Source organism: Augochlora pura, chromosome 11, assembly GCF_028453695.1.
Source record: "Augochlora pura isolate Apur16 chromosome 11, APUR_v2.2.1, whole genome shotgun sequence".
Lineage (NCBI taxonomy): Eukaryota > Metazoa > Arthropoda > Insecta > Hymenoptera > Halictidae > Augochlora > Augochlora pura.
Genome location: NC_135782.1, coordinates 460,823 through 487,345, shown reverse-complemented (window position 1 = coordinate 487,345; position 26,523 = coordinate 460,823). Strand labels below are relative to the sequence as shown.

The 26,523-nt window shown below is 33.5% G+C and overlaps 5 protein-coding genes across 12 annotated transcripts; 2 read left to right on the top strand and 3 right to left on the bottom strand.

The window, feature by feature from the left end:
- The first annotated feature begins 2 nt into the window (after nt 1-2).
- Nucleotides 3-6,579, top strand: Gluprors (Glutamyl-prolyl-tRNA synthetase). 4 transcript variants are annotated; one of them, XM_078194504.1, is made up of 9 exons: nt 3-80; nt 813-995; nt 1,079-1,494; nt 1,749-2,674; nt 2,754-3,444; nt 3,530-5,389; nt 5,476-5,867; nt 5,949-6,092; nt 6,192-6,579. In XM_078194504.1, the coding sequence occupies exons 2-9, from the start codon at nt 911-913 to the stop codon at nt 6,355-6,357; spliced, it is 4,680 nt and encodes a 1,559-aa protein (XP_078050630.1). In that variant the 5' UTR covers nt 3-80; nt 813-910; the 3' UTR covers nt 6,358-6,579. The 4 variants fall into 4 exon arrangements, with proteins under 4 accessions (XP_078050630.1, XP_078050629.1, XP_078050631.1 ...); XM_078194503.1 differs by lacking the exon at nt 3-80 and adding an exon at nt 140-516; XM_078194505.1 differs by lacking the exons at nt 3-80; nt 813-995 and having other exon boundaries at nt 1,091-1,211; nt 1,317-1,494.
- Nucleotides 6,580-6,623: 44 nt separating this feature from the next.
- Nucleotides 6,624-13,901, bottom strand: LOC144477074 (uncharacterized). Of its 3 annotated transcripts, XM_078194509.1 has the most exons (16): nt 13,330-13,901; nt 12,983-13,110; nt 12,784-12,885; nt 12,523-12,647; nt 12,269-12,452; nt 12,061-12,164; nt 11,875-11,991; nt 11,684-11,799; nt 11,562-11,610; nt 11,304-11,492; nt 10,997-11,210; nt 10,156-10,917; nt 8,799-8,959; nt 8,536-8,674; nt 8,208-8,391; nt 6,624-8,042 (listed from the first exon to the last, which is right to left on the bottom strand). In XM_078194509.1, the coding sequence occupies exons 2-16, from the start codon at nt 13,100-13,102 to the stop codon at nt 7,594-7,596; spliced, it is 3,015 nt and encodes a 1,004-aa protein (XP_078050635.1). In that variant the 5' UTR covers nt 13,103-13,110; nt 13,330-13,901; the 3' UTR covers nt 6,624-7,593. The 3 variants fall into 3 exon arrangements, with proteins under 3 accessions (XP_078050635.1, XP_078050633.1, XP_078050634.1); XM_078194507.1 differs by having other exon boundaries at nt 6,624-8,391; XM_078194508.1 differs by having other exon boundaries at nt 6,624-8,391; nt 12,983-13,103.
- Nucleotides 13,902-14,256: 355 nt separating this feature from the next.
- Nucleotides 14,257-21,888, bottom strand: Dnapol-zeta (DNA polymerase zeta catalytic subunit). Of its 2 annotated transcripts, none has more exons than XM_078194311.1 (17): nt 21,616-21,888; nt 21,329-21,494; nt 21,031-21,217; nt 20,839-20,932; nt 20,281-20,760; nt 19,976-20,207; nt 17,679-19,897; nt 17,442-17,592; nt 17,022-17,384; nt 16,757-16,945; nt 16,345-16,657; nt 15,955-16,273; nt 15,614-15,862; nt 15,426-15,539; nt 14,944-15,362; nt 14,643-14,871; nt 14,257-14,521 (listed from the first exon to the last, which is right to left on the bottom strand). In XM_078194311.1, exons 2-17 carry the CDS (start codon nt 21,465-21,467, stop codon nt 14,348-14,350), a joined length of 5,871 nt encoding a protein of 1,956 aa, XP_078050437.1. In that variant the 5' UTR covers nt 21,468-21,494; nt 21,616-21,888; the 3' UTR covers nt 14,257-14,347. The 2 variants fall into 2 exon arrangements, with proteins under 2 accessions (XP_078050437.1, XP_078050436.1); XM_078194310.1 differs by having other exon boundaries at nt 21,329-21,476.
- A 123-nt stretch (nt 21,889-22,011) lies between these two features.
- On the bottom strand, nt 22,012-23,197 carry Ggamma1 (guanine nucleotide-binding protein subunit gamma-1). 2 transcript variants are annotated; one of them, XM_078194312.1, is made up of 2 exons: nt 23,071-23,197; nt 22,012-22,894 (listed from the first exon to the last, which is right to left on the bottom strand). In XM_078194312.1, exon 2 carries the CDS (start codon nt 22,824-22,826, stop codon nt 22,614-22,616), a length of 213 nt encoding a protein of 70 aa, XP_078050438.1. In that variant the 5' UTR covers nt 22,827-22,894; nt 23,071-23,197; the 3' UTR covers nt 22,012-22,613. The 2 variants fall into 2 exon arrangements, with proteins under 2 accessions (XP_078050438.1, XP_078050439.1); XM_078194313.1 differs by having other exon boundaries at nt 23,140-23,179.
- Nucleotides 23,198-23,608: 411 nt separating this feature from the next.
- Nucleotides 23,609-26,472, top strand: Cct8 (chaperonin containing TCP1 subunit 8). Its single transcript, XM_078193970.1, has 5 exons — nt 23,609-23,767; nt 24,368-24,670; nt 24,750-25,394; nt 25,468-25,908; nt 25,993-26,472. The coding sequence occupies exons 1-5, from the start codon at nt 23,708-23,710 to the stop codon at nt 26,179-26,181; spliced, it is 1,638 nt and encodes a 545-aa protein (XP_078050096.1). The 5' UTR covers nt 23,609-23,707; the 3' UTR covers nt 26,182-26,472.
- The last annotated feature ends 51 nt before the right edge of the window (nt 26,473-26,523 follow it).

The window sequence follows — 26,523 nt, the reverse complement described above, 5'->3', positions numbered from 1 at the left end:
TTCGGGCGGGAGACAAAGGAGTACGCATGGCACCACAGCAATGTAGCTGGAAGCTCGACGTGCCATCTAGCGTAACTAGGGTAAGTTAAATGTAACTAACCTAGGACTAACTGAGGACGTAAAAAGGTCCTCGTTCTTTTTCCGTCAACGGACTCATGCAGAATAAAGCCGATTCTACAGTTCGTCCCCGTGTCACTATTCTGAGCCTGTGCACTGAACCCTGACAGCGACAAGTCCCACTTTACTTATCCGTGACGTCATCAATGAAGTCACGTGACATTAGAAGGAATACACGGCAACGATGTATCCGGCAGCAGAGCACGAGCATATTTAGGCACACTGGGGGTGTACTGTATGTACACTCTTTCGTACTGCGTCTATGATTTATAACTATACACGTGGTAGAGGACAGTTTTAACCAACGTGAATGTATTTATGAATATTGTTATTTAATTTGAATTATACAGAGAAAAATGACTTACACATTTTCGATCAACTCTAGAAATCCGCCGATAGGTAAGCTACGTACGGATCATCACACAACTTGCCGCTCAAGAAAAGGGATATTCATAACAGATGTCGATGTAGAATCGATGATTTCAGCTTAAACTTTGCTTTCGTTTATGTTTAAAATTTGTATCATTAATTATTGAGAATTAATTTCATTTGTCAGAAAAATATATGTAATGGAATGTCTGATGTAATGTCTGATCAAATTAAGTGTACTCTTGCATGAATGAAACTTCAATTATTATGTCGGTGTACTTATTAGATTCAATGATATTAATTCGTATAAGTTTTTATTTATATAGACGCCTTGATAGTAGCTGAATTAATTAATTCAGAAAGCAAAGGTAAAGTCAGCATAATTTGGTGCGATGATTGGAAGAAAAATGGAAATGTTCAATTAATGGATAGTCAGAATAAAGTGTTAGCAGAAACAAGTAATGAAATAGGTCGTTACTTTGCTAGGACTACACGCATAGATTTATATGGTATGTATTTCTTTCATAATTTTGCATATTTCACAGATGCATATATTAATTTATTATTTACATGTATTGTGTCCCATGTTTAGGAGGTACCGATCCTATTGAAAGAACCAAAGTTGATCACTGGCTATCCTTAGTGAGCGACTCTTTCAGATGTGGTACATTAAAAGAGGATACGTTACTACCTTATTTGGATAATATATTGATAACAACCACTTGGTTAGTTTCTAAACAGTTGACGTTAGCCGATATCTCTGTATTCTGTATGCTTTTGAAGAATGAATTTGTAACAAAGTTTGAGAAACAATTTGTCAATATAAATAGATGGTACAAGCAAATACTTTCGCTGCCTGCTGTTGCAGAGGTACTATCCTTGGTTAAGAAAAATGTAAACATGACTGCTGTTAACAATGTGCAAGTTGAAAAAGCAACTAACAAAAAAACTAGCCAGAGAAAACAGGAAGGTAAATTCATTGATTTGCCTGGAGCAGAAATGGGAAAAGTATGTGATATGCATTTTGATAATATACAGAGTATCTAAGCTAAAGGGTTCACATAAGTATCCAGCTTATTTATTGTTACACAACAAAGTTCCTTGGTTCAATAATATAACTATTTCTTGAAGAAAGGTTACAAGAAGATATATAAAACATGTACTTAGATAGTCCCATTTAGCTAAGATATCTTATAGATTGTATATTTTGTTCATTTAATTTGTTTAATATATTTTTAGAAATCTATTTAATCTTATGCTAGGTTGTAGTACGTTTTCCACCAGAAGCAAGTGGATTTTTGCATATCGGTCATGCTAAAGCAGCTTTGTTAAATCAGTATTATGCGGATGCCTTCAAAGGACAACTTATTATGAGATTTGACGATACAAATCCTGCAAAAGAAACTTTAGAATTCGAGAAAGCTATTTTGGAAGATTTAGAGTTACTACAAATTAAACCCGATCGATTTACACATTCTTCCGATTACTTTGACTTGATGTTAGAGTATTGTACTAAATTAATAAATGAGGGAAAAGCATATGTAGATGATACTCCTGCTAATATAATGAAAGAACAACGTGATCAAAAATTAATGTCATCAAATAGAAATAATTCAATAGAAAAGAATCTTCAACTATGGAACCAGATGCAACAGGGAACTGCAAAGGGAGAGGAATGTTGTGTTCGAGCAAAAATTGATTATGAATCGGCCAATGGATGTTTACGGGATCCAACGATATATAGATGTAAACCGGAGCCTCATCCTCGAACAGGAACGAAATACAAGGTCTATCCAACGTATGATTTCGCTTGTCCAATCGTCGATGCTATAGAAAATGTTAGCCACACTTTACGTACAACGGAATACCATGACAGAGACGTCCAATTTTATTGGATAATCGATGCTCTAGGTTTGAGACGTCCATACATATGGGAGTACTCGCGTTTGAATATGACCAACACTGTACTCTCGAAACGAAAATTAACATGGTTCGTTGACGAAGGTTTCGTTGACGGATGGGATGATCCGCGTTTTCCCACAGTAAGGGGTATTTTAAGAAGGGGAATGACTGTCGAAGGGTTAAAGCAATTTATAATCGCTCAAGGTAGCTCTAGATCTGTTGTTTTCATGGAATGGGATAAAATATGGGCATTTAACAAGAAGGTTATTGATCCAATTGCTACCAGGTAAGTTAATCTCGAAAATTTCTGATATAATTTTTTTTTTTTTTAAATAAGACCGGTTTATTTGTAACATCGTCTCCAGGTATACTGCTTTAGATCACGGTAAGCTTATACCAGTCCATGTAGACAATGCAAAAGAACAGTGGTTGACAGTTCAGAATCATCCAAAAGATCCTTCTAAGGGTACCAAACAGGTATTCACGTGTTCAGTCGTGTACATAGAAAAAGACGATGCAGATGTGTTGGTTGAAAATGAAAATGCAACCTTCATCAACTGGGGTAATATATTAATAAGAAAACTTGAAAGAGATGATGCAGGCGTTAAAAAAGTACTAGCGCAATTAAATTTGGAGAACAAAGATTACAAGAATACATTGAAAATAACGTGGCTCTCGACACCGTCGAATAACACCGACAATGGTATTAGTGAAACTAGTCCAATACCATGCTATGCTGTGTATTTCGACCATATTATAAGCAAGCCAGTTTTGGGAAAGGATGACGACTTTAAAAATTTCATTGCCAAAAACACAAGAATCGAGGTACAAATGATTGGCGAACCGGAATTGAAGCGCGTGAAGAAAGGAGAAATCATTCAATTACAGAGAAAAGGATTTTTCATATGCGATATACCTTATGCACTCGCTAGTCCATTCTCCTCCAAGGAACAACCTCTAATTTTGTTTCATGTACCGGATGGACACAGCACCAATGCAACAAAAACTACATCTTCTGCGCCAACAAATACAACTAAAGGATTGTCGCAGAAGCCTGTGTGTAACATTTTACAATTTTATGATTACAATTTAATGGCGCGAATCTCTTCTTAACGTCGTATGTATTTTCTTTTCAATATAGGAATTTGAGCTGAATGCCGACACGATTAACGAAAAAATTATTGCTCAAGGTGATAAAGTGCGTGACTTGAAATCTAAAAAAGCAGAGAAAACTTTGATCGATACAGAGGTGAAGGTACTTCTGGATTTAAAAGCTGAATATAAAGCTTGTACTGGAAAAGATTGGAAGCCAGAAAAAGCTCCAAACAAGCCAGAGAAAACTTCAAACAAGCCAGAGAAAGCTTCAAACAAGCCAAAAGAAGCTTCAAACAAGCCATCACAAGCACTTGTTAACACAGATCAAATTACATTAACCGATAACATCGTCCAGCAAGAAAGCAAAATCCATGAATTATTGATCAAAGTTAATGAGGAAAAGCAACGACTTTCTACTTTGAAAACAGAATATAAAGATAAAACGGGCATTGATTGGATAGATACAGCTGCCAAAAATACAAAAGAATTGAATGTTGATCAACTGTCGATGGATATAAAGAAACAGGGAGACAAAGTAAGACAGTTGAAAGCAAGCAAAGCAGATAGGAATGTCATTGATCAAGAAGTAAAATTGCTATTGAAACTAAAGGCAAATATAGGTGCAACTATTGAGGAATCGAAGTCACCAATCACTACAACAACTACGAAAGATTCTAATACTGATCAGTTATCAGTAAATGTACAAGTACAAGCAGACAAAGTGAGGCAATTGAAATCTTCGAAAGCAGAGAAAGAAGTAATCGATCAAGAAGTGAAGTTACTTCTTAAATTAAAAGCTGATTACAAAACAGCGACTGGTAATGAATGGAAATCAGCCGCTACTACAGCTGTTGCTATCGCAGAAGACACACAAAAGCAAGGGAATAAAATAAAACAATCGAAAGTTTCGAAAGCAAAAAAAAACGTAGAGAAACAAGAAGATAAAGTGTCAGATAAATCAAATGTGAGCTCAGTAAAGAAATCTGATTCCCCCACAACTGAGAAACAAAAAAATATAGCTGGCAAAGAAAAAGAAGTGGTTAAAACCGAAGGTGCAAAAGATGCAGATAGCGGTAAAACTGGAACTAGATTGGGAATGGAAGTGAAAAAAGAAGAAAACTTTTTTGAGTGGTATTCTCAAATTATCACTAAAAGTGGAATGATCGAGTATTACGACGTGTCCGGTTGCTATGTTCTTCGTCCATGGAGTTTCTCCATATGGAGAATGGTAAAAGATTACATGGACAAGGAAATAACAAAATTGGGAGTTCAAGAATGCTACTTTCCTATTTTTGTGTCACGATCGGTATTGGAAAAAGAAAAGACGCACATAGCAGACTTCGCACCGGAGGTTGCGTGGGTTACAAAGTGTGGGGAATCCGATTTAGCTGAACCAATTGCTATCAGACCAACGTCGGAAACTATAATGTATCCAGCCTATGCCAAGTGGTTGAGGTCTGACAGTGAACTTCCATTAAAACTGAATCAGTGGAACAATGTGGTGAGGTGGGAATTCAAGGATCCGAAACCTTTCTTACGTACAAGAGAATTTCTTTGGCAGGAAGGTCATTCTGCTTTTGCCACCAAAGCTGAGGCGGATGAAGAAGTATTAATAATTTTGGATTTGTATGCTAGAGTATACGAAGATCTACTAGCAGTCCCTGTCGTTAAAGGCCGCAAAACAGAAAAAGAAAAGTTTGCTGGTGGGGACTACACTACCACGGTTGAGGCCTTTATTTCAACGAGTGGCCGTGCTATACAAGGAGCAACTAGCCACCATTTGGGACAGAACTTTTCAAAAATGTTTAACATTCAAGTAGAGGGTGCAACAGAAGCAGATGAGAAGTCGTTTGTTTATCAGAATTCATGGGGCTTGACGACTAGAACGATAGGTGTTATGATAATGGTATGCGAGTTTTACTATGCGTCTTCCAATATAATATCTTTTGATTATCAAGATCTTGTCCAATAAAATGGTCACACTTATTGTAGGTACATGGCGACGATAAAGGTTTAGTACTTCCACCGAACGTAGCCTGTATTCAAGCTGTCATAGTACCTTGTGGTATTACAGCTAATACAACGTCAGAACAGCGAGAAAATTTATTCACCGAATGCAATAAGTTGTTGGATGAACTGTCAAAAGTTAAAACTCTTCGCGTGAAATCCGATTATCGTAATAATCGTACTCCAGGTTGGAAATTTAATCATTGGGAGTTAAAAGGAGTACCAGTTAGGATTGAACTAGGTCCCAAGGACTTAGAAAAGGATCAAGTGACACTCGTACGTAGAGACACTGGCAAGAAAATAGTTGCAAAGAGGCCCACGATACTTTCTGCATTAGACAGTCTATTGACAGACATACAATCGAGTATGCTTGAAAAGTAAGTCCAGAAATGTATAAACATTTTATACACGGTAAATTAATATTTCAAACAGTGACCAATTGGTATTTTCTGTAATAGAGCCAGGAAGAACTTGAATGAACATATTAAACGCGTTGAAAACTGGAATGACTTTTGTGTGGAACTAAATAAAAAGAATCTATTGTTATCACCATTTTGTGGTGAACCATCTTGTGAGGATAATATTAAAGCAAGTAGCGCACGGTAAGCATTATTCTTCAAACGAGAAAACCTATGCGTGGTAATGCTTTTTTACAGAATACGTGTACATATAAATATGACGATGTAATTTGGCATTTCTAGTGATAACACGGAGGAAGAGCTTGGGGCGCTTTCAATGGGCGCTAAGAGCCTTTGTATACCATTCGAACAGCCAGTCTCGAGTGATGTTCTTGCTAAACAAACATGCATCTACCCTAGTTGCCAGACTAAACCGAAATTTTATACATTGTTTGGTCGTAGTTATTAAACTCTTTTTGTTTTCCGTATGTTTTTAATAGCAATTCAATGGTATCATACTAACATAAATACATATTCATCGCTCGATTGCTATTTAAACTTAAAAAAAATTCTTGCAACAAATCAACAGTTCAACAAACTTTAAAAATCAAATAATTGTGTATTGCAATGTTATCATTTGTTTATTTTTTATGTATGACGTTGTTGTAATAGATTTGATTGAAAAATTCTACCTTCCTGGCATTATATTTGTATGCCCCAATTTTGCCATAATAATCCATCATTAATCGCATTAATAAAATAATAAAGATGCTTTTAGACTTTCGGCAACTGTCTTCAATTTCATATACATATGCACGAGTGACAGTGGCACGTCCTGCAAAGAAAAACTAAAGCTCCATTCGAAGCTTGTACAGCGCCAATTGGTACGAAAATTATTAACAACGACATTACGAACATTTAGAGACCAATAGCATCTCAATTATTATATTTTGGTTGAAATGATAATTCAAAAACATACATGCATTATAAGAAAAGCAATAGGTACTTTGATGAATAATGTATAGATGAAAATCAATAAATAGTCTTGATCATTTCAGCTGTTTTACTATAAATAAATGTTAAGGTTACAGAGGTATACTGTATCACAAACGACATCGCACTTATGTACATATTTCTGTTATATTGCTTAATTTTTATTACAAATCTGATAAGTATTTTCGCTGCTGAATTTACTAATACACGATGATAGTTAAATGCATCAATAATAAGTATAAATACCCGAGCAAACAAAATCTAATAATATTAAAGATTTCATAATCTTTAGACAATAGAATGGAAATGTCGTGTATGTAAAATTGAAAATGTCAAGGTTATGTCAATCTATTCCATTTCTAATTTAGCGAGTATTGTAGCATACTTTCTTAGTTTTGTAAATGGTAACTAATATGTATGCACGTGTGTGTGCGCGTTTATGTATTTTTTACAAAATCTAAATGTACTATTATTAAAAAATTATAGATAGCACGCACAATAATTGTTCACTGCATAACAAAACGTATCAGTGTTAAAAATGCTTTTTAATTGTATGATCATATCAATACTTAAAAAACTCTTAGTTAAATGTACATGTGTACATATGCAATTGGATTACGTTATCTATAGGAAATGACAATCGATCCTCTTTACGTCGCGTTTTGTATGACTTGATGGAAAAATGGTAAAATATTTTGCCTTTTTCATGTCATCACCTTTTTTTTTGTAACTGTTTCAAGTCTGGTATTCGATTTCCGGTCAAGGATAACGAAAAATTCCCAAAGTGTTTTGAGTCGTCCGCTATTGAATTTACAGTATCTCTGTTCGATGCACTAATTCTTTCGCTTATATCATTCCATTCCTTCAAGAGACTTACTTCCTCGATTTTTTGTTCTTCGCTTCTTCTTCGTTCTTTCGAAAATAACTGTGGATTAGTGTCGATAAATCTTTCTATCTTTTCCAAGTCGATGCTTATTTTAAGGTGAGTTCCGTTTCTGTCTTTCTTCTTCGTTTCGAATTTATTATTTGTACAAATTGCATTTGTTGCGTCAAAAGGATCGTTTTTGCTAATGTTTCCAATACTTTCGATCTTTGGAACATTTTGTTTTATACTGTTAATAGTCCAAAAGCACTTGTCCTTCATGTCAGTGACAAGCTCACCTGTATCATAAATATTTGTGATATCAGTCGTTAAATTAATGTTTTCTCGATTATGCCATTTGTTATCTTCTTCGATCGTTTTCGATATTGGATCCAGATTCTCTTTGGCATCATCACGATAACTCTCCGACTGATCATTAACAAACACACTGTGTATATCTTTACCTTCAGCAATAGTTGTACTGCTGTACAGAGAACTTTCGGGTATCAACGAGGAAGTTCCATTGTGCATTTTATTATAATTCTGCTGAATTGTTTTCTGTGCGGATACATCGTATTTATCAATTTTTTTCGCAACCGTTGAAGTTTCCATATTAATATTTACAGAAAACTTATTGTATAAGATCATCTGCAAGAGAAGACAAAACTTCATGGATTATCTCAATACTACTTCCATCCCATTAAAATCATCATTCTAAAAGTATTAAAATTATGAAGAATATCAACTCGTTCATCGATATTGTTATCACGTTATTAAAACTTGATTACCAACCATAAAATTATTCGAACTGCATACACGAAACTTTAAATCACATAAACGTATATATTCTGGTATCAATCGATAGTGATCCTTTCCATTGTTTCTATCTCTTCTTTGGTTGATGCCACTTTCATAATTTGAAACGGCAGCCCTGGAATTAAATAAAATTTTGATCGATACTTTTATACACTTTAGTACTACTTATTTTTTTTCAGAAACTCGTGTTTTCCGAAGACTTGTGTGTGTGTGTGAAAAATAAAATTAGTAATCCTCACATCTCAGTATTGGACTGCAAATTCCGTTGATTCGTTGTTCCCGGTTGCAAGGATGTGTGACTAATATTTTCTTTTGTGGAATCAATTCCTTCATTATCGGCGAGGATTCTGTATCCCGTTCTGACCACAGCAGCAGGACCGGTGCCTGCATCCGCATCACACTGTTAGAATTTCAGATTATACACTAAAGAAAAGGTACGGGAAGATTTCTAAAAGAATACAGGATCACCATACGCTACTTTCAATCAGGATTTAACCATAAATTAAGAAATTTATGGAACACGGAATGTTTTAGTTTTGATTGGAACGTTTACGTTTTGTAAATACAGATACAGGGTGTCCTAGGTTTTATTGTTCAAACTTTGTCAGTGTATTCTAAAGTAAAGTAAAAAAAATGTTATGTAAACATAGCTCATATAGAGCTTTATTAAGAAGTTGTAACAAAAATTCAAAAGATGAATAGTAATCAACTTGTTGTTACTGCGAGCATTGGCTTGAATAGATCAGCACATGCCGTGTGGGACCTATAGCTAAAACACTAAATCTAACAAATCTCATTAAAACAGAAAGTTTCGCTAAATCTCTATAATAGCCTGAAGTCATGTCCGCACCGTAATCATAAACTGCGAGTTGATTACTGTTCCTCTTCTGGGACGCCCTGTATATTGTTATTACGACAGTCATTGAATACGGTCGTGGGCATAGTATCCTTCTCCTTGCCAAAGGACACTCACAATAATAATTTCATCTTCATCATAGTATCAGATATATATGCACGTGCTTTATACCATGCACTTTGTTGCATTAGTATTTACACTGATTATAACTCCACAATGCATACACTAAAACACTTTACCCACTGGAAAGCTACCAATGCCTTTCTAATGATCGTGCTATATCCAAAAAAAAAACCTCGATGTATTTCTTCTAAATAATCATCCCAAAAGTAATCAGCAGTTTAGGTTACCCTGGACAGCTCGTTTATTTGCGGATGAAATTGCTGTTACTAATGAAAAATTAATTAATAAGCATTCAAGTGTTAAATTTTGATTTTTAAAAATCTATCAAGTTTCCAATGAAGTGTTAGTAACGGAAAATGTAGGTGAAATAACTACGTACACTAAAAGGATATCACATGTTGAATATAAAATGAACTTTTCTCAAGGAAGGATGTAAGAGACCAAAATGCGGTACCGGAATTTCATTTAATTTTGTTTTCATCATGGATGTGTATAGGATATAGAACTCAGTAATTTAAGTGGAATATTTAAGTGGAATATTCAAGTGACTGTAAAATGCTCGCACATCAATCTATTTAGTATCGAACATAAACTATATTTTAGATCATATTACTTACATTTCTTACATCAGTACCAATATTTATAGCTTCAGATATTGATTCACCATTGCTAATGTTTTCTTCTCTACGTTCAAAATTCGCATTTTTAACAGAATGATGTTCCATTCGGGAAAGCAGATGGTTGTCGACATTATTGTCCCTACTAATTCGCATAGAACCTGTATCAAATCTCGAAGCTGAAGTATTATTTCGAAACACGTTAGACTTCTTACTGTCGTCAATATCTGAACGTTCAATACTTGTTCTGATTTTCTTAGATTTGTCTTCCGATGTATCTATCGAATTCGTAATAACATTATCAATTGTCCTTTTATATCGAAATTCAAAATCATCAGATTTTGAACGCGAAGCACGAGATCTTGAGTTCATTTTCTGTTCCTCAGTAACGGATATGCTTTCAAATTTTTCGTGTGTTAAGGAAAAAATATTGCTAATTCGAATATCGGAAAGCGAGTCGTTAGAATTGCAATCATTTTCTACATTTAACTGTATCGTATCATCCAAACAGATAGATTTCGTATCTAGCAAATTGTGTTCCTCTAATCTGTTGCTTGTAATACACTGTCTGTTGTTGGCTTGTTGTTTTTGTAATACACTGTCCACATGTAACGGTTCTTTCTTAAACGAAACAGAACTCTGCGTCGTATCACTTTTTTTATCTTTAAGGACATCATTTTCTAACGAAAAAAGATCACTTCGCGGAGATGTATCAATGTCAGCAATTAATATTGTATTATTTAGCGTACTAGTCGATGCACTCTGTAATGCATCCAATTCCATCTTAGTATACTGAAGTTTTGCTATATGTACTTGCGATTTTAAGAATTCATACGTTTACCATTTCATCGTCGCTGTCAATTAAAATAACATCGTTAGTTGAAGAAACTGTTACAGATTTGCAGCATTCAGTTCCCAAGTTAGTATCTTTTTCGGAAAAGTTCGATTTGCACGATGATGTGTGTTTGTTATTTGCATGTTCTTCTACGTGTATGGGATCTGAGGTGATATTTGTTTCTTCAACATTCTGCTGTCTACCATTCCTCTTCTTTAATCTGCCAAACATTGAGATTTACTTATGTTAGCATAAAAAAACTCAATGTAATGAATACGTTTGTTCTAATAGCGCGAAGCTTGTTTGTACTGACTCTTTCATTTCTTTAGCAATTTGATATTGTTGCCTTAATTTGAACGTTCGTGGACCAGGACGTAACTTGATGGTCGGTGATATTTCTTGTATCTCGGTAGGCATCAATGCATCTATTGTGTATGGTACAGGAAATTCTTTACCGACAGAAATATCACTGTCACTTTCATCCGAATCAGACTCGATTATCCTCGAATAATGAAAAACACATTAATTTTGAAAAATTAATTTTCAAAAATGAGAAATATAGACTACATACTGTACTGTGCTGAGAGGTGTGTCTGTATTGGCAATTGGTTTGGATTTTTCTGTAAATTAACATTACAATGAATCACTGTCGGATTTGTTCTAGAAACAAAATATTATTTATTAGTAATTTACCTAAAATAGAAATACATTCGGCGCATTCCCAAATGGGATTGCTCCATTTAAGGTGTCCACATGACATATGAATTCCTTGAGATCCACAAGTTCTACAGAGCACTAATTCCCATTTTCTATTATAAAACGTGTTGAAAGTCAAAAAGTGTGATAGTATTAGATTAGAAACTAAGAAATAAATTCTCACTTACGCATTAAAGCTGGTATGTTTTCTACCTTTGGGACATAAACAGATTGGAGCATCGCATTGATCGTGTCTGAACAAAAGTTCTTGAAATGCGTTCGGTTCAAGTTCCCAAGAAGCATCCCTGAAAAAAACGTACATTGAAATGTATATTGATAAACGCACATAAAATCTATAAAATTTATCAACTTACTGTCTAGGAATAAAGATACCATATTCTAGCATTTCTTTCTGGAACTTCCTTTTATTATTGCACAACGGACATTTAAAAAAGTAACCAGCACTCATAGCAAGTTGCTAAAACGTAATGTTTGTGACTGAATATAATGCTTCTGCATGCTTAAAAAAATTGTATAAAACAATCTAAGAATTGGCTTTTCATTAATATATTATTGTCTTACCTGAACACATTTTCTATGAAACCATGTATTTTTTTTACAACATGGAGCCCATATTGTATTAATTGTATCGGTTGGATTTACATTGTCGTAACATATGTAACATTTAATATCAGCGGTTTGCTCTAATTCATCTTTCACCTTTAAATCTATCTTTTGTGTTGGTCTATGATTTAGACAATACGACCTAAAAAATAATAATATTTTCATATCTACAAGAAAATTTATTTGTAAATAGGAGAATGTTAAATAGATACCTAAATTCACCAAAAAATTGATTCAAGGATCCAGCCTTTAGACCACAAGGATAATGAAATATCCGTTTGCACTTGGGATTGCAACATCCTAAAGTAGCACCATTTTTCTTACAATATGTGCATAACTTTAAAAAAGAAAAATCCGTTGAAATGTGTTAATAAACTATATTATTTATGTAGTTGGACTATTGCATAATTGTACACAATTGTACCATTATATTATATAACATATTTACTATATTTCCTTATAAAATCAATTACCAAACGTTTTCCCCTGCGTATCTCTCTTTGTATGTCTGATAGTAAAAATCCCAGAATGCCATCATCGTCACGTCCTTTTTGTTCCATATTTGAAGATAATAACTGTAAAGTATATTGAAGTATGTATTCAAACGAGATAATCATGCGTAATAATCATATGCACTTATGTACAATGAAGAAAATTTTATAAAATACATACTAAACAATAATAATGTGTAACAACATTGCCATGTTCATAAAACTTCCCATATTCCAATTCATTGTCATCTGGTAATCCACAGAAGCAGCAGATCATTTGGTCAAACTTACGTTTCGACATTCTGTTTGCTTAAAAATGCAACGATTGATATTTAAAATCATAAAAATTTATTGTTTGGAATCTTGATAAAATATTTTAAGGTTCTGTAATATTAGCATTAATTGTCAAATTTAAATATAATTGCGATCTTATTACACCAATTGAACAGTCTTGCAAGAATAGACACGCCGGAATAAGATACAAGCAACGTGAAATATTCAAATTTCTGAAATTTTCTATAAGCTTACCTATAATATCACGAACAGTCTAAGCCAAGTGTATCGAAATATTTATACGATATATGCATGCGTTCAATGCTCCTTTGGAATTTTGTTTCTTTATAGATGCATGTTCATAGAAGATTTAATAATAAAGTGTAGACGACTGTTCTAACTCGTAGAACGTTGACAAAGCATATAATCATAACGACGAATTGCTGTATTCTACACGATTTTAAAACATGTCCAAGAGTTTCGGTATGCGAATAATTTAATTTATATCTGTAACAATAGGAGAAAAGCACTCGAGTCCGATTAATTATTATTTAATGACAGAATTCTCGTAGTTATGATTTAATTAATAAATTCGCTTTTTTAAAAAAAAACAGTGCTGCGCGGGAAAAGCTTCATGGAGAATATTTATTACAAGTTACAGCTAACATTTAAATGTTAACATATTTCATCGATTGCAGTAAACAGTACTGATAGACTGAATCAATAGGATTTCTTTCACTTTTCTCACTGGCCAACTGTTTTTCTGGCGAAAACTGTGATAAAACAACAGCCTGCACATAAAATCATGAACGACCATAAACCACTAAATATATATTTGAACTCGGATGTACATATATACGTACTTGGGACCAGGAGTCCCAATTTCCGTCTCAAAATGGTAAACGGATCCCAGGGTGGGGATATGACGCGACATGGCATTGTTACACGATGCGGATATCGTACGACGAAAGCGACAACTATCGTGCGCCGCGTCGTACTGTGCCGTACTGTTCAGTAACCTATTGTGCCGTTCTTCATAATAGGTCCATGGTTAATGGATGACGGCTGCGATCGACATTCACCATTCACCATTCATCACTCAACACTAGAGGACTGTAAGGTGCATCATTTACATGACAAATTGCTGTTGTAAATAAAATCAGTAAAATAAAAAATTTTCGTTATACTTTATTTTTCTGTAGTACAAAAATATTTTTAGCGTGATTATGAATCTAAAGCTACATGGAAATAATTTAAAAAGATAAATGAAAATTTACTGTTTCGTGTTCCTCGCTTCTGTATGAAAAATATCACGATTACGAATTATACCGTTTAAATATGGTACTTGAACGAGATCTCTTCTAGCTTGAACTAAACGGTACAAAACCGGACAGTCCAAAGATTCACATTTTACATTGTCCGTATCACCGACACAAGAGTTACAAATCTGAAATAAAATCTAATAAATCTCTCGGATATTAAAATATAAGTTGATTTAAACATTTTGATCGCCCAAATTTGGGTCAAACATGTTATCGACGTGTTACAAACTAAATTTCACATTATACCGTAGTTAGTTCAGAATGAGTACGTTCCAGCCACCTCAGCTTTTCATGTAATACAATTATCGTTCGAGATGGATTCTCTATGCAATTTGTACAAATATCATTTTGCGTTTGTTGTCCGCAAGCAGCGCAATTAACTGTACTGAAAAATTGTCGTATCGTCTGCTTTTGATTGTCGGTGAACAAACTGACCGTTTTGCTGGACGTTTGTCTGTGAACCATTTCCCTGTACCTGAAAAGAGAAGGGACGAATCAATGTTTGGAACATAGTGATTAACGCAACGTCGAAATTATTTTATAATACCATGCGTTAACGTCAACCCCAATTAGGTTTAAGCAACGATTAAGTGGCGGTATAATAACTTTCGTTATATAGTATATCGAATTTGAATTCAAACTCTCATCTGAAATCACTTCCATTGGAGTTCGTACACACTGAATAAGGGGTTGATTCGGTGCACCTGCTACTATAACGTAACGTACTCGTTCACCGGTACGAGGCACGGCTCGAGGATCTTTACGCATTAGTCTTCTAGTTAATTCCAATGCAGGTACGCATGCATTAGGTTTGTAGCCCCGTAAACCACGAAATTCTTTCGCAAACGTTAGATCTTGAACTGATATTTTCCTACGTAGAATTTTATCAAATTGTCTGGTAATGTATAGCTTTAGCAAGGAAAGATCCTTGGTATCGAACAAAATTTTCAATGTTTTCTCAAGTATCTGTAATGAAATATTTATTATATTTACTTTACATTTGTGTTTCACGTTTTATTTGGCACATACCTTTGCTGCTGCTGGACAACCATCTCTGCGAATAGTTTCAATACCTTTAGCTAATAATTCGGGTTTACTTTGATCAGGAGACTCGTACATGTAACCGCAATATCTTTTTTTAGTCTAAATGTAAAACAATTTTTTAGTATTGTACGTTTCAATTAAAGATCATTAATATTGCGATATAAGAATATTACTTGTAATATCGATGGTAGTAAAACTTTTTCGAACTTCAATTTCACTGGAGGTGGATTAGCTGTGGTAATTGTATCAGCCATTTCGTTACCAATAGTAAATGCTTCATCCTTTGATTTTCCTGGTAGAAGAATGAACAACGAATCTGTGTCGCCATAGACAACTTGTGCTCCCCATTTTGGTGTAGACTCCACAATTTTGATTGCTCTTTCAAGCGTTTCTCTTCCTTTACTAACAACACTGTCTCCAACCTGAGAATATACATGGTTACAATTACTTTTGCTTTTAAAAAAAAACATGAAATAATTTCATTTTTACACATAAATGTAAAATAATCATGTACTTCAATGCATGGCATTCTTCCACTAAAATTGGCAGACGTATAGCCGTAGGTAACATTCGCAATCAGTTTAAGTCCCAATTGTTGAGAATGAAGAACACGCTGCAGTACACGATTTTCGTTTCCATGGAGTTTCATAGACTGTTTTACCATTAATCTTGTGTTTAGAATTTCTGTGAGCATACGTGGTAATATTCCAAAACGTATCTCTGGTTTAACAAAAGCTACGCCGCACGGTGAGAAATTTATTTTGCCTCGTAAACTTTCAATAGTCCTCTTCTGTACTTTCAACATAGCCGCGCCAAACTCAAACGGTTCATGTCTACAAAAAGATATGTAAAGCTATTTATCACATATTTCGGCAGAGATTAGACATATTAATGTTATACTTACTGGCCAACATGTTCTAAACGACCCAAACATGTGGAGAAGCAATAATTATAAGCAATGATAATGCTTGGATACAAGCTTTGAAAATCAAGAACCACTATAGGATCGGTATAAAGGGTAGATTGTGGTTCCATAATAAGTGGAAGTGATTCAGGTGCCCGCATTCTAGCTCTCTGTTGCACAGCTGGTGAAACAGCTATATAATTCAATGGTTTCGCGAGTCTCAACATCATCGATTCAACACGAAACTGGGAACCACGAGAAAAAACTTCATAAAATTGTATTCCAAATAGTCGTGCATGCTCGCAAGTTTTTCCTGAAATTTTTCATCTAGTCAAATATTTAATATCAACATCTTTAAGTTCTCCATACGATTATCATTATTTATGTAGGTATTATTGAAATAAATACGAACCAATGATATCAAGATGCAGAAGTATTCTAAGCGTACCGACAACCCTTGTAACATAATGAAAGATTACTTTCCAGTGTGTTGTTACATTGTTATGCTTCCACCAATCGGTTAAATGTTGAAATGTAGGACATGAAATTCTTTCACGCAACACATGATACATAACATTTTCAAATGTGTAATTCAATAATGCTGTAAAATAATATGAATACGATGATCAATGTATAAACATTTACATGCGTTTATGTTTCCAAAATGTATACTTTACCTATTTCATGACGCATTATCCGCCAAACATCAAGAATGATTCTACCTGGTATCTTTGCTTCACATAAAATATCTTTATCCCATGCCTGATCTTTCGAAATCGGAGCAACATTTGAAATTCTTGAAATTTGCCATGCAAGATTAGAAAAACCTATGTGGTTAGCCCGCTGTAAAATGTATCCCCACGAATGAGATTCTATTTCCCAACCAACTAAGATGTCTGGATCACAGTGCCTGAGCAATGTTATTAGGCTATTTAGTAAATCCTTTTCGCTGGATACATACGACGTCGGACACGTCGTACTGCTCGAATAAACAGTTTTCATCCTTGAATCATTTATAGAAGAATTTACAACGATAGCACCTGGACAAATAAATGTGTTTGAAACTTGCTGACAGAATATCATATTTACATGCCTACCATGTACTATTTGATGAGTATCCATCAATGATGGAACATCGTTGTGAATAGCATAGAATATTGCTTCAATCGAATCGTATTCTGGATCAGGAAGAAGTTTACCACGTGTAACCACGTGTACTTCCAATGATAATATTGTTAAATATTGATGCTGTAATAATGAATACAAAATATATTCATAATATTCATTATGGAACTATCATTTTACAAAAGATATTGTTACCGTTAATTATTTACCGCTAATAGACCTTTGGCATTTTGAAAATTTTCATCTGCAGCATTACCACTATGTTCTTTTATAGAATATTCTATCTGACCATATGAAATCCCCACATGCTGTGTGTCATTATTTTTATATAATAATGGATTCTCAAGTATTTTTCTTAAAGAAGGATTCATACTATCATTAGATCCACTTAAACAGCGCGATGTATTAGAGCTTTGCGATTGTTCTTTTATATATTTAATATCAGTGACAAGTTTTTCATTAATCATATCATTTGTTTCAGTATTGATATCTTCGTTTGTCTTTTTTGTTTCTGAGTCACTTTTTATTTCAGGATATTTACTATTTCGTTTGTACAAGTACTTTTTTGCTTGCAACCAAGTTTTAATAGTTTTTGAAGTAGGTGGTCGAGTAAGAGGTTGAATTGTCGTCGAACAATGCCCTGTTAGAACTTTCTTTATGTCACATGACTTTATTTGTAATCCAGAAGGATAAAACTCATTTATTTTCACTCTACGCCATAATTCGATACCAGTAACTCTATTTAAACTAGATTTAAAGGGAATCACATCCTCAATGTTATTATTTTTCCTTGAATTTTCTTTGTGTTTTAGGAGGTCGATCTTTTTGCTGAAAAATGGTCCGTTCGATTTGAGATCGTTATATATTTTCATAGTATTTTTAATCCTTTCTCTTGTTGGTGAATTAAATTTTGTAGTAATTGTAACCAGTTTGTTTTTTGCAATATTGTATGCAGAATCTGATGATGAAAGGCTCAAATTCCCTGCCTCCAAACTTAATTTTTTATTGAGGAATTGAGTATACATCATACTGCAAATATTTTCTCCACCTTCAATATCGTCTTCATTGTATTCATGTAGCATCTCATTTGATAAACTTCCTTCGCATAAATAATTTCCATTCGTTTTCTCGTCTTCTTTTGTGCATGTTTTTAAAGAATACTTATCGTCGATCAAATTTGTGACAGGAATACTAGCAGCAGGTTTATGTGTTTGTGATTCGCTTATAATCTTCTCCACTGAAAGTGAATCTTCGGAATAATTTTCATCAAATTGATTTTTGTCTCGATTTGTTGCATTAAATGTAGATATCGAACTACATGGTTTGTTTTCCAATGAATCTATTTTTCCAAAAAATTCTTTTGCTTTTGGAGACATTATTGCTATATCGAGGGCTGAATATCTTTTTGTTGAACAAGGACTTTGCAAACATCTTGTTTTAATTGGAGTACGACATCGTATTTGTTGAGAGCCTGAACTTGAGTTTCCAAACTCTAATTTTCGTTTTTTTAATGAAACATTGACTATACGCTCTTCATGTTTTAATTTCTTGCATGACTTATAAACGCAAATGCGTTCCTCTTGTCTATCAGTAGTAATATCTGGATCCAAGTCGGAATCACTTGAACTATCAACTGCATTGCCATCGAACGATGGTATTTCCACTTCCATTAAGCGATTACAAGCATTAGAATGCGATTCATTATGATCACTTGTATTTATTAAATTTGAATGATCAAATAATAATAATGCGTGATCCGTATCATCGATATCGTACACATCTAAATCTTGATGATCCCATTCATATTCCATAACAATTTCCATTATTTTACTTTCCATATTTCTACAATCACGCCTTTGTTTTTCATGAAATAATATTGAATTAAATGCAATTGACTGTGAAAGAGAGCGATTCAGTAGAATTTGACGTAACTTCTTCGTTGCAGTCAATACGATGTTGGAATTAAGATGAGACAATTTTCCTAGCAAACTATCATGTTCCCATATTTTAATAGAGTTTATAGATTTCAATATTATATTTTCATTTTTGGAGGATTTCATCTGCAACTGTTTATCATTTTTATAAATGAAATCGTTTGAACCATCGTACTGTGGAAAGTTCAACAAAGTAACATCTTCATCATCCAGCTTGGTAGATGTTCCATTTTCAATTTCAACTTCTTTATTTTCCAAATCAATTGTACTTAACTGACTAGCAGTCTTGGGAATTGTATTCCATGAACTATATAAATCTAGGCTTGTAATATTTAAATCTTCAACTTCATCTTCATCTTCATTATCTTCTCTAATTTCGTTGCTCAGCATAGAATACTGAGAAGTTAACATGCTATCATTGTCAACAGAAACTTCTTCGTTTGATTCTGCTAAATTGGCTAATATTTCAATTAAGTGTACATCATCTATATCCACTGCAAATAAAATGATTCGTTACGAAGAATATTTACCGTTATAAATAAATTTATTCATCATCTATTGTTTTTACTTACAAACACTGGTGTCTGTAGCTTTGTCCTGTGATAAAGTTTGTATTGATGCATTGAATTTCTCAAAATTTAATGATTCATTGCTTGATAATATTTGACCTTCATTTTTCTTATTTGGCGAGTTCAGTTTATAATGATTCGACACATGCGAAGCATTAAGAGAATTATCTTCACCTTGAACTTCCAATGGGTAATGAGATGCAGACGATTTTGTCGATATTGTTGTCAAACTCGTCTTAACATAGAAGCAAGTTATTTTAGATTTCTATTTACATTCAAACTACATATCGCGTGCTGACTTATCATACCTGGGAAATAGTTTGCAATCTTTGTATTAACCTTTTTTCCTGATAAATATCATTGTCGGTTGGACTGTAAATTCTACTGTTTGTATTTGTATATAATAATTGGGATTCAGCTTGCTGTAAACCTTTGATATCTCTTCTATACTTTTCATTATTCCATATTGCTGCAATACCAGGATTCAAATCTAAACCATTTTCAAGTTCTTCTTTATTGAGTATTTCAGTTGCTCTTGCATCTACTTCTAATTTACATGTGCTTTGTCTAATAACAGATGTAGGAAGGTGGACCTGTGATTCATTAAAATTTAAGCAGGTCTCATTTTGAGAGCTGTTCTTGGATCCTGTTGCTACATGTTGTCTATACTTAACATCTTTTAAATTTATTAAGCTCATACCATAGAGATTGTAATCTATCATAAATTGTAATATGAAAGGAATATGAGCTTCATGTGGTTGTAAATTTTGATTAAGTATTGCACCATTCTATAACAGTAGATTTATTATTATTCCTATGTAACATTATGCATCATCAGATTAACTAAAAATATAGAAATTATTTACCTGTAACAAATCAGCTGCACGTTTAATTACAGATGGATTATAAAAATAGATTTTAAAAAATAAATGTTCCTTCTCGTGATATCCATAGAATGGACTGAAACATACATGTTTTGCGCTGTATTAGTATTGTAGATGAGAGCATTGATTTGGAAGTCTAAATTCATGTTTCATTAATAAATAAAGTCCTCCTACATTCCAGAAATTCTTTGAATTTTATAAACATGTTGAGTTTTAGACATTGCTGCTCCCAGAGATACATTAATTGCAGAATCCATTGCTGCAGCTAATCTGTACATATAACTATCTGTATTCTCCTCTATCGTACATGGTACATAAATATATGGAAATACACCATGTATATGGAGGCATGTTTTTAATCCTGAATAAAAAAGATAACCGTGAGATGATTACTGAAAGATTTAATTGAAATAACACTGTCACATTTACCCCCATAATTGTTGGAAGATTCAATTGTCATAACACTACTTACCCTTTGGAGTAGACCCGAATATTCTAATAATTGGGACATGCTTGATTTCTGTCCCACGAAAATCTGAAAATGTTACATCTAATCCAGTCAGCGGAGCCGATTGATAACTGTCTAATGTTACTAAATTAATAGAAAACATGCTTAACCCCTGTAAATAAATTAGTTACTAATATTTACATGATTAAGTAAATATACGCATATATTGTGGAAGGTTATGTCAAGGATATGTTAATTCTTGATTCTACTATAACACATTGTACTTTAGGTTAATTTGACAATTTTCATACCAAGTTTTATAGTTGTACATTCTTTTCTCCAAATACGTAATAACTTCCATATATATAATTCGACCGTTATTTTCTACATAAAATTGTATGTAAGTTTTAAAGGAGACTAATCCTTAAATAACCAGTATTAAACATAAGGACTTAATAAAGACAAAAGATAATCGTAAGTGATTCCAAGCAATTCCAATCCTAAGTATGATATGCGTGTGTATATATGTATGCACGGATATAAAAAACGTACTTACATGTTTATACATTTTATGTACACGTACATAAATTGTACCTTCTAGTCTAATTAACATACAGATTTATGTAGAACAACATATTTACCTTCTATGTTATAGAAAAAATAATAAAGTTTCTGCTATAATTATAATGTAATTTTATTTTCTTAAATTCAATGGTTTCAAATACTTATTTGACATACTTGCACACTTGTATGTACTCTATTTTGTAAGAGCATTAGAGGAGCTATACAATGGTATTTTGATAAAACTTACAAAAATATTGATGTAAATATAAATATGATTATCATATTAACATGTCAGCAAATTTTGTATAGATTACAATGGTTGGTAACAGTAGATATTTTCGTTTTCTGTCTTCCTATAAAAATACAGTAATTTCTTAAACATTTTATAAAAGCAATGTTATAGAAAACAGTCTTCGGCTTCTGTATACAAATGTAGACATATAGATTAATACATGTAAAACTTTTGCGCATAAACACTCATCTATTTTCATATCTGAGATTCTCTTTCTTGGATCTAATAGTATAGAAAAATAATTTTGCATCTATATGAGATTAAATACAGGAACAATTATATAACAATTTCAGTTGATCGTGTCACAAGATTTAACTATTTTTTCTTTTTTATAGAAAAGTTGTTAATTAGACAATTGAAAAATGCTTTTATCGCTACAAACATGTTAAAATAATTCAAATACTTCATAAAAATGAATCGAGTTCACACATTTTTCATTTCAGGCAGGCAAGTTTAAAGAATGGTACACGAACTTTTTTCTCGAAAGGGATTAGATTTTTGCGATGAAAAACCAACTAGCAAACAATCTTCTTGCTCATGTTCGGTGATATATTTCATGATGTCTTCCACAGCTTTGCTTACTGTGATCCGTTTAAGGGCAGCTTCGCGACGAAACTGCTCGGTAATTTGACGTTGTTGTTGCAAATTTGTGATCACCATATCCATAACAGTTGCAGGCAATAAAGATTTCCTCTCAGACACCCGTAAAGTAGAAGAAACTCACTTTATATTTCCTGGAATTATCAATAATTATTTGCTTGAGTTATGAAAACTTGTATGGTTGGTCTTGCAATACCAACATTTATTATTATTATTTATGTTTAGACATTATTATGCTAAAATATTATTAATACGTGTACAGTGATCTAAATTTCTAATTTAACTTTTGTAATATTCAAGCACTATTTACCAATTTAATAATAACAAACTAAGTAGTAAGTAATTGCTATTGATTGCTATTTTTCTCGATAATTCTTACAGTTTATCAAAGTTTACAATGAGAGCCTATCCCTTAAAGCTGATTCTCATGACAAAATATACTGCATGCGTATGGTAGGTACCCAAGTTTCCTCGCACCCCTCCGGACGAAACATGTTTCGTTAGTGAGAATAGGAGTAGGAATTGCTTTGCTCTGATTGGTTGACAGTTCAATATCAAGGCAGGATTGGATGCCTAATAAAACGGCGGGGATACACGCGCTTCCTTAAAGCGCGCAGAGATTAAGGTATCATTACAGTGGTGAATCAACATTGTTACATTGTACAAAAAGAGACGTATATGCATATATGTACTATATGTACAAAAACTCGAAGTTTTAGAAGATTCTATCATCTACGATCTTCCATTTGCACTTTTCTTTGCAGAACTACGAATAGTAGTTGCGCGCATGCGCTCCGAAAGCGATTGTTGAAAACTGAAATAAAGCCGAGATTTCGTTTCTGTCATCTACGCCGGTGCTCTATTGCTCTGTAGTCTTTGGTGTACATGCATACCGTATATCAATTGTGAATTGCACGTGAGAAGATCTTTTAATTTCGAGAAAAGAAATGGCTTTACATGTACCGAAGGCACCGGGCATAGCCCAAATGCTTAAAGACGGAGCTCGCGTAAGTTGTGAAAATCATTAGCAATATTTTATAATAAATAATTCATACGGCTTCGTAGGATGATGTCGGGCTACGATGAAGTAATGTTTTTCCTTCGAAATAGAATGAACGTTGCCTTTTATAGGCATAATACATATTTATCATAGCATTCGTATTATATTAAAAAGGCATCGTACTATAGGATTAACTAAAATTCTTTAATTATTCATGTTTTCCTTTTTCTGTTGGCCCAATTATCTGTTACCGGTTTATAATTTATAAGTTGTCTATATACATATATACAATGGCGAAAAAAAAAAGAAATGTTTACGCTTTAATAAATTATAAATAATAGTATTGCAATGAATATTTTCATTTCATTTGTAGAGAGAATTCAATGTTGCACAGTTTATTGTTACTATAATAGCAGCATTTATTAATTGAATAGTTGATATAAAATTCCATTCATTTTTGTTTCCATGATTTGCATTAATAAATATTGATTAAACTTAGGCAGTTTCTACTTTGTGTATTTTTATTGAAATTTTAAAAGCTATATAATTCGTGACTATATATATATATATATGGAACAGTTTAATATATTTTTTCTCTTTGTTTTAGTATTTTTCAGGACTCGAAGAAGCTATATATAGAAACATACAAGCTTGCCAGCTTTTTGCTCAAACTGTAAGAACTGCATATGGGCCAAATGGCATGAATAAAATGGTGATTGATCATATAGAGAAATTATTTGTTACTAATGATGCGGCAACAATCATTAGCGCATTGGAGGTTGAACATCCGGCAGCTAAATTATTGGTTTTGGCATCAAAGATGCAAGAGGCAGAAGTTGGTGATGGTACAAATTTTGTTATAATCTTTGCTGGGGCACTTCTTGAAGCTGCAGAAGAATTGCTTCGCTTGGTAAGATGCGTTAACACTTACACTATAGTAATAAATGTAATTATAAAATAATGTTACAACATAATTTGTTTTATGGTAGGGAATCAATGTATCCGAAATAGTTGAAGGATACGAAGCATCGTTGAAGAAAACATTGGAAATATTACCAACATTGGTTTGCCATGAAATACAGGATTATAGAGACCAAGAGAAAGTAAAAGTTGGAATTAAAACAGCTATTATGAGCAAACAATATGGAAACGAAGATGCACTTGCTTCACTTGTTACAAAAGCATGTGTATCTATTTTACCAGAGAAAACTACTTTCAATGTAGACAACGTACGCGTCTGTAAAATACTCGGTAGCGGTCTATCCAGTTCCGAAGTTATTCAGGGAATGATATTCAAACGACAAGTAGAAGGGAATGTTGTGAAAAAAGATAATGCTAAAATTGCTGTTTATACCTGTGCTGTCGATGTTATGCAAACTGAGACAAAAGGAACTGTATTGATCAAATCGGCGGACGAATTAATGAAATTTTCTCGAGGAGAGGAATCTCTACTAGAAAGTCAAATAAAAGCAATCGTCGACAGTGGAGCAACGGTAATAGTGTCTGGAGGAAAATTTGGTGACATGGCTTTACATTATATGGAAGTATACAACTTAATGGCGGTCCGTATACCTAGCAAATTCGATCTTAGAAGATTATGTAAAAGCGTTGGGTCCACCGCTCTTTCAAAATTGGTAATCAATTTGGTTCTATGTACTTCTTCCTTTTACACGCAGACAATCGTCTATCAATTGACTTTGTGTTAAGGTACCACCATCGAAACAAGAGTTAGGATTCGCAGATTCCGTTTGCATCGATGAAATAGGAGATACCATTGTAGTAAAATTTACGATAAATGGCAAGGAAAGTCGTATTAGTACTGTAATTATTCGTGGATCTACCGACAATTACATGGATGATATCGAGAGGGCGATCGATGATGGAGTAAATACATTTAAAGGAATAACGAGAGATGGAAGATTCCTTCCTGGTGCAGGAGCTACCGAGATTGAACTAGCATCGCAACTTGTCACATACGCAGATACCTTACCTGGTTTAGAACAGTATGCAGCACGTAGGTTTGCAACTGCTTTAGAAGTGTTCCCGAAGACCTTGGCAGAGAATAGCGGTGGTCATGCTTCTGAACTCTTGTCCAAACTTTATGCAGCGCATAAAGAGGGCAAGAAAAATCATGGTTTCGACATTAATGTACGTATTTTCGACCATCTTGTTTCAATATACTTCATTTTGGACATTACACGGTTCTGTTAACAAATGTATACCTATTTTTAGGCAAAGGGTACAGAACTTATTGATGCTGCGGAAGCTGAAATTTTAGACCTATTCTTAATGAAACAATGGGGTTTGAAATACGCTGTTGACGTCGCGTGTACTGTTCTCAAAGTAGATCAGATCATAATGGCAAAACGAGCTGGTGGTCCAAAAGTACCAGGTGGCGGTATTCGCGACGACGACGAGTGATAATATACATCAAAATTAAATTCTTAATCTTTCTGTTTAAACGTATAATGTTGTATTTCCATTGGCTTTAAGTACATTCTGCTTAAATGTTACGCGAGAAACGTATTTGTAAAGACATTCAATATAGAGTATACTACTCTACGCAATGTTATATGCTTTATATTTTTCAATGAAAACGCATACCAATTCACGAGTTAAATCGAAATGGACATTTTATACTTTCACAAATACACAAATATATTAAATTTCGATATATTTAATAAAATCTACGATCTATATAATAACAATTTTCTTTTAATTTCCCTGTATTGAATGAACGTTCATTAATAAGAGAAGAGTCCA

Coding starts and splice junctions, on each gene's coding strand:
- Cct8 (XM_078193970.1), top strand. CDS start 23,708: ATGGCTTTACATGTACCGAAGGCACCGGGCATAGCCCAAATGCTTAAA. Junction 23,768..24,367: donor TGCTTAAAGACGGAGCTCGC/GTAAGTTGTGAA, acceptor TCTTTGTTTTAG/TATTTTTCAGGACTCGAAGA. Junction 25,395..25,467: donor CCACCGCTCTTTCAAAATTG/GTAATCAATTTG, acceptor CTTTGTGTTAAG/GTACCACCATCGAAACAAGA.
- LOC144477074 (XM_078194507.1), bottom strand. CDS start 13,102: ATGTCGAAACGTAAGTTTGACCAAATGATCTGCTGCTTCTGTGGATTA. Junction 10,918..10,996: donor TTGACAGCGACGATGAAATG/GTAAACGTATGA, acceptor GATGCATTACAG/AGTGCATCGACTAGTACGCT. Junction 8,960..10,155: donor TTGGTACTGATGTAAGAAAT/GTAAGTAATATG, acceptor AAATTCTAACAG/TGTGATGCGGATGCAGGCAC.
- Dnapol-zeta (XM_078194311.1), bottom strand. CDS start 21,467: ATGTTTTCTATTAATTTAGTAACATTAGACAGTTATCAATCGGCTCCG. Junction 21,218..21,328: donor ATTCGGGTCTACTCCAAAGG/GTAAGTAGTGTT, acceptor TTTTTTATTCAG/GATTAAAAACATGCCTCCAT. Junction 14,872..14,943: donor GGGGTTGACGTTAACGCATG/GTATTATAAAAT, acceptor TTCTCTTTTCAG/GTACAGGGAAATGGTTCACA.
- Gluprors (XM_078194503.1), top strand. CDS start 474: ATGACTTACACATTTTCGATCAACTCTAGAAATCCGCCGATAG. Junction 1,495..1,748: donor CTGGAGCAGAAATGGGAAAA/GTATGTGATATG, acceptor ATCTTATGCTAG/GTTGTAGTACGTTTTCCACC. Junction 5,390..5,475: donor CGATAGGTGTTATGATAATG/GTATGCGAGTTT, acceptor CACTTATTGTAG/GTACATGGCGACGATAAAGG.
- Ggamma1 (XM_078194312.1), bottom strand. CDS start 22,826: ATGGATATGGTGATCACAAATTTGCAACAACAACGTCAAATTACCGAG.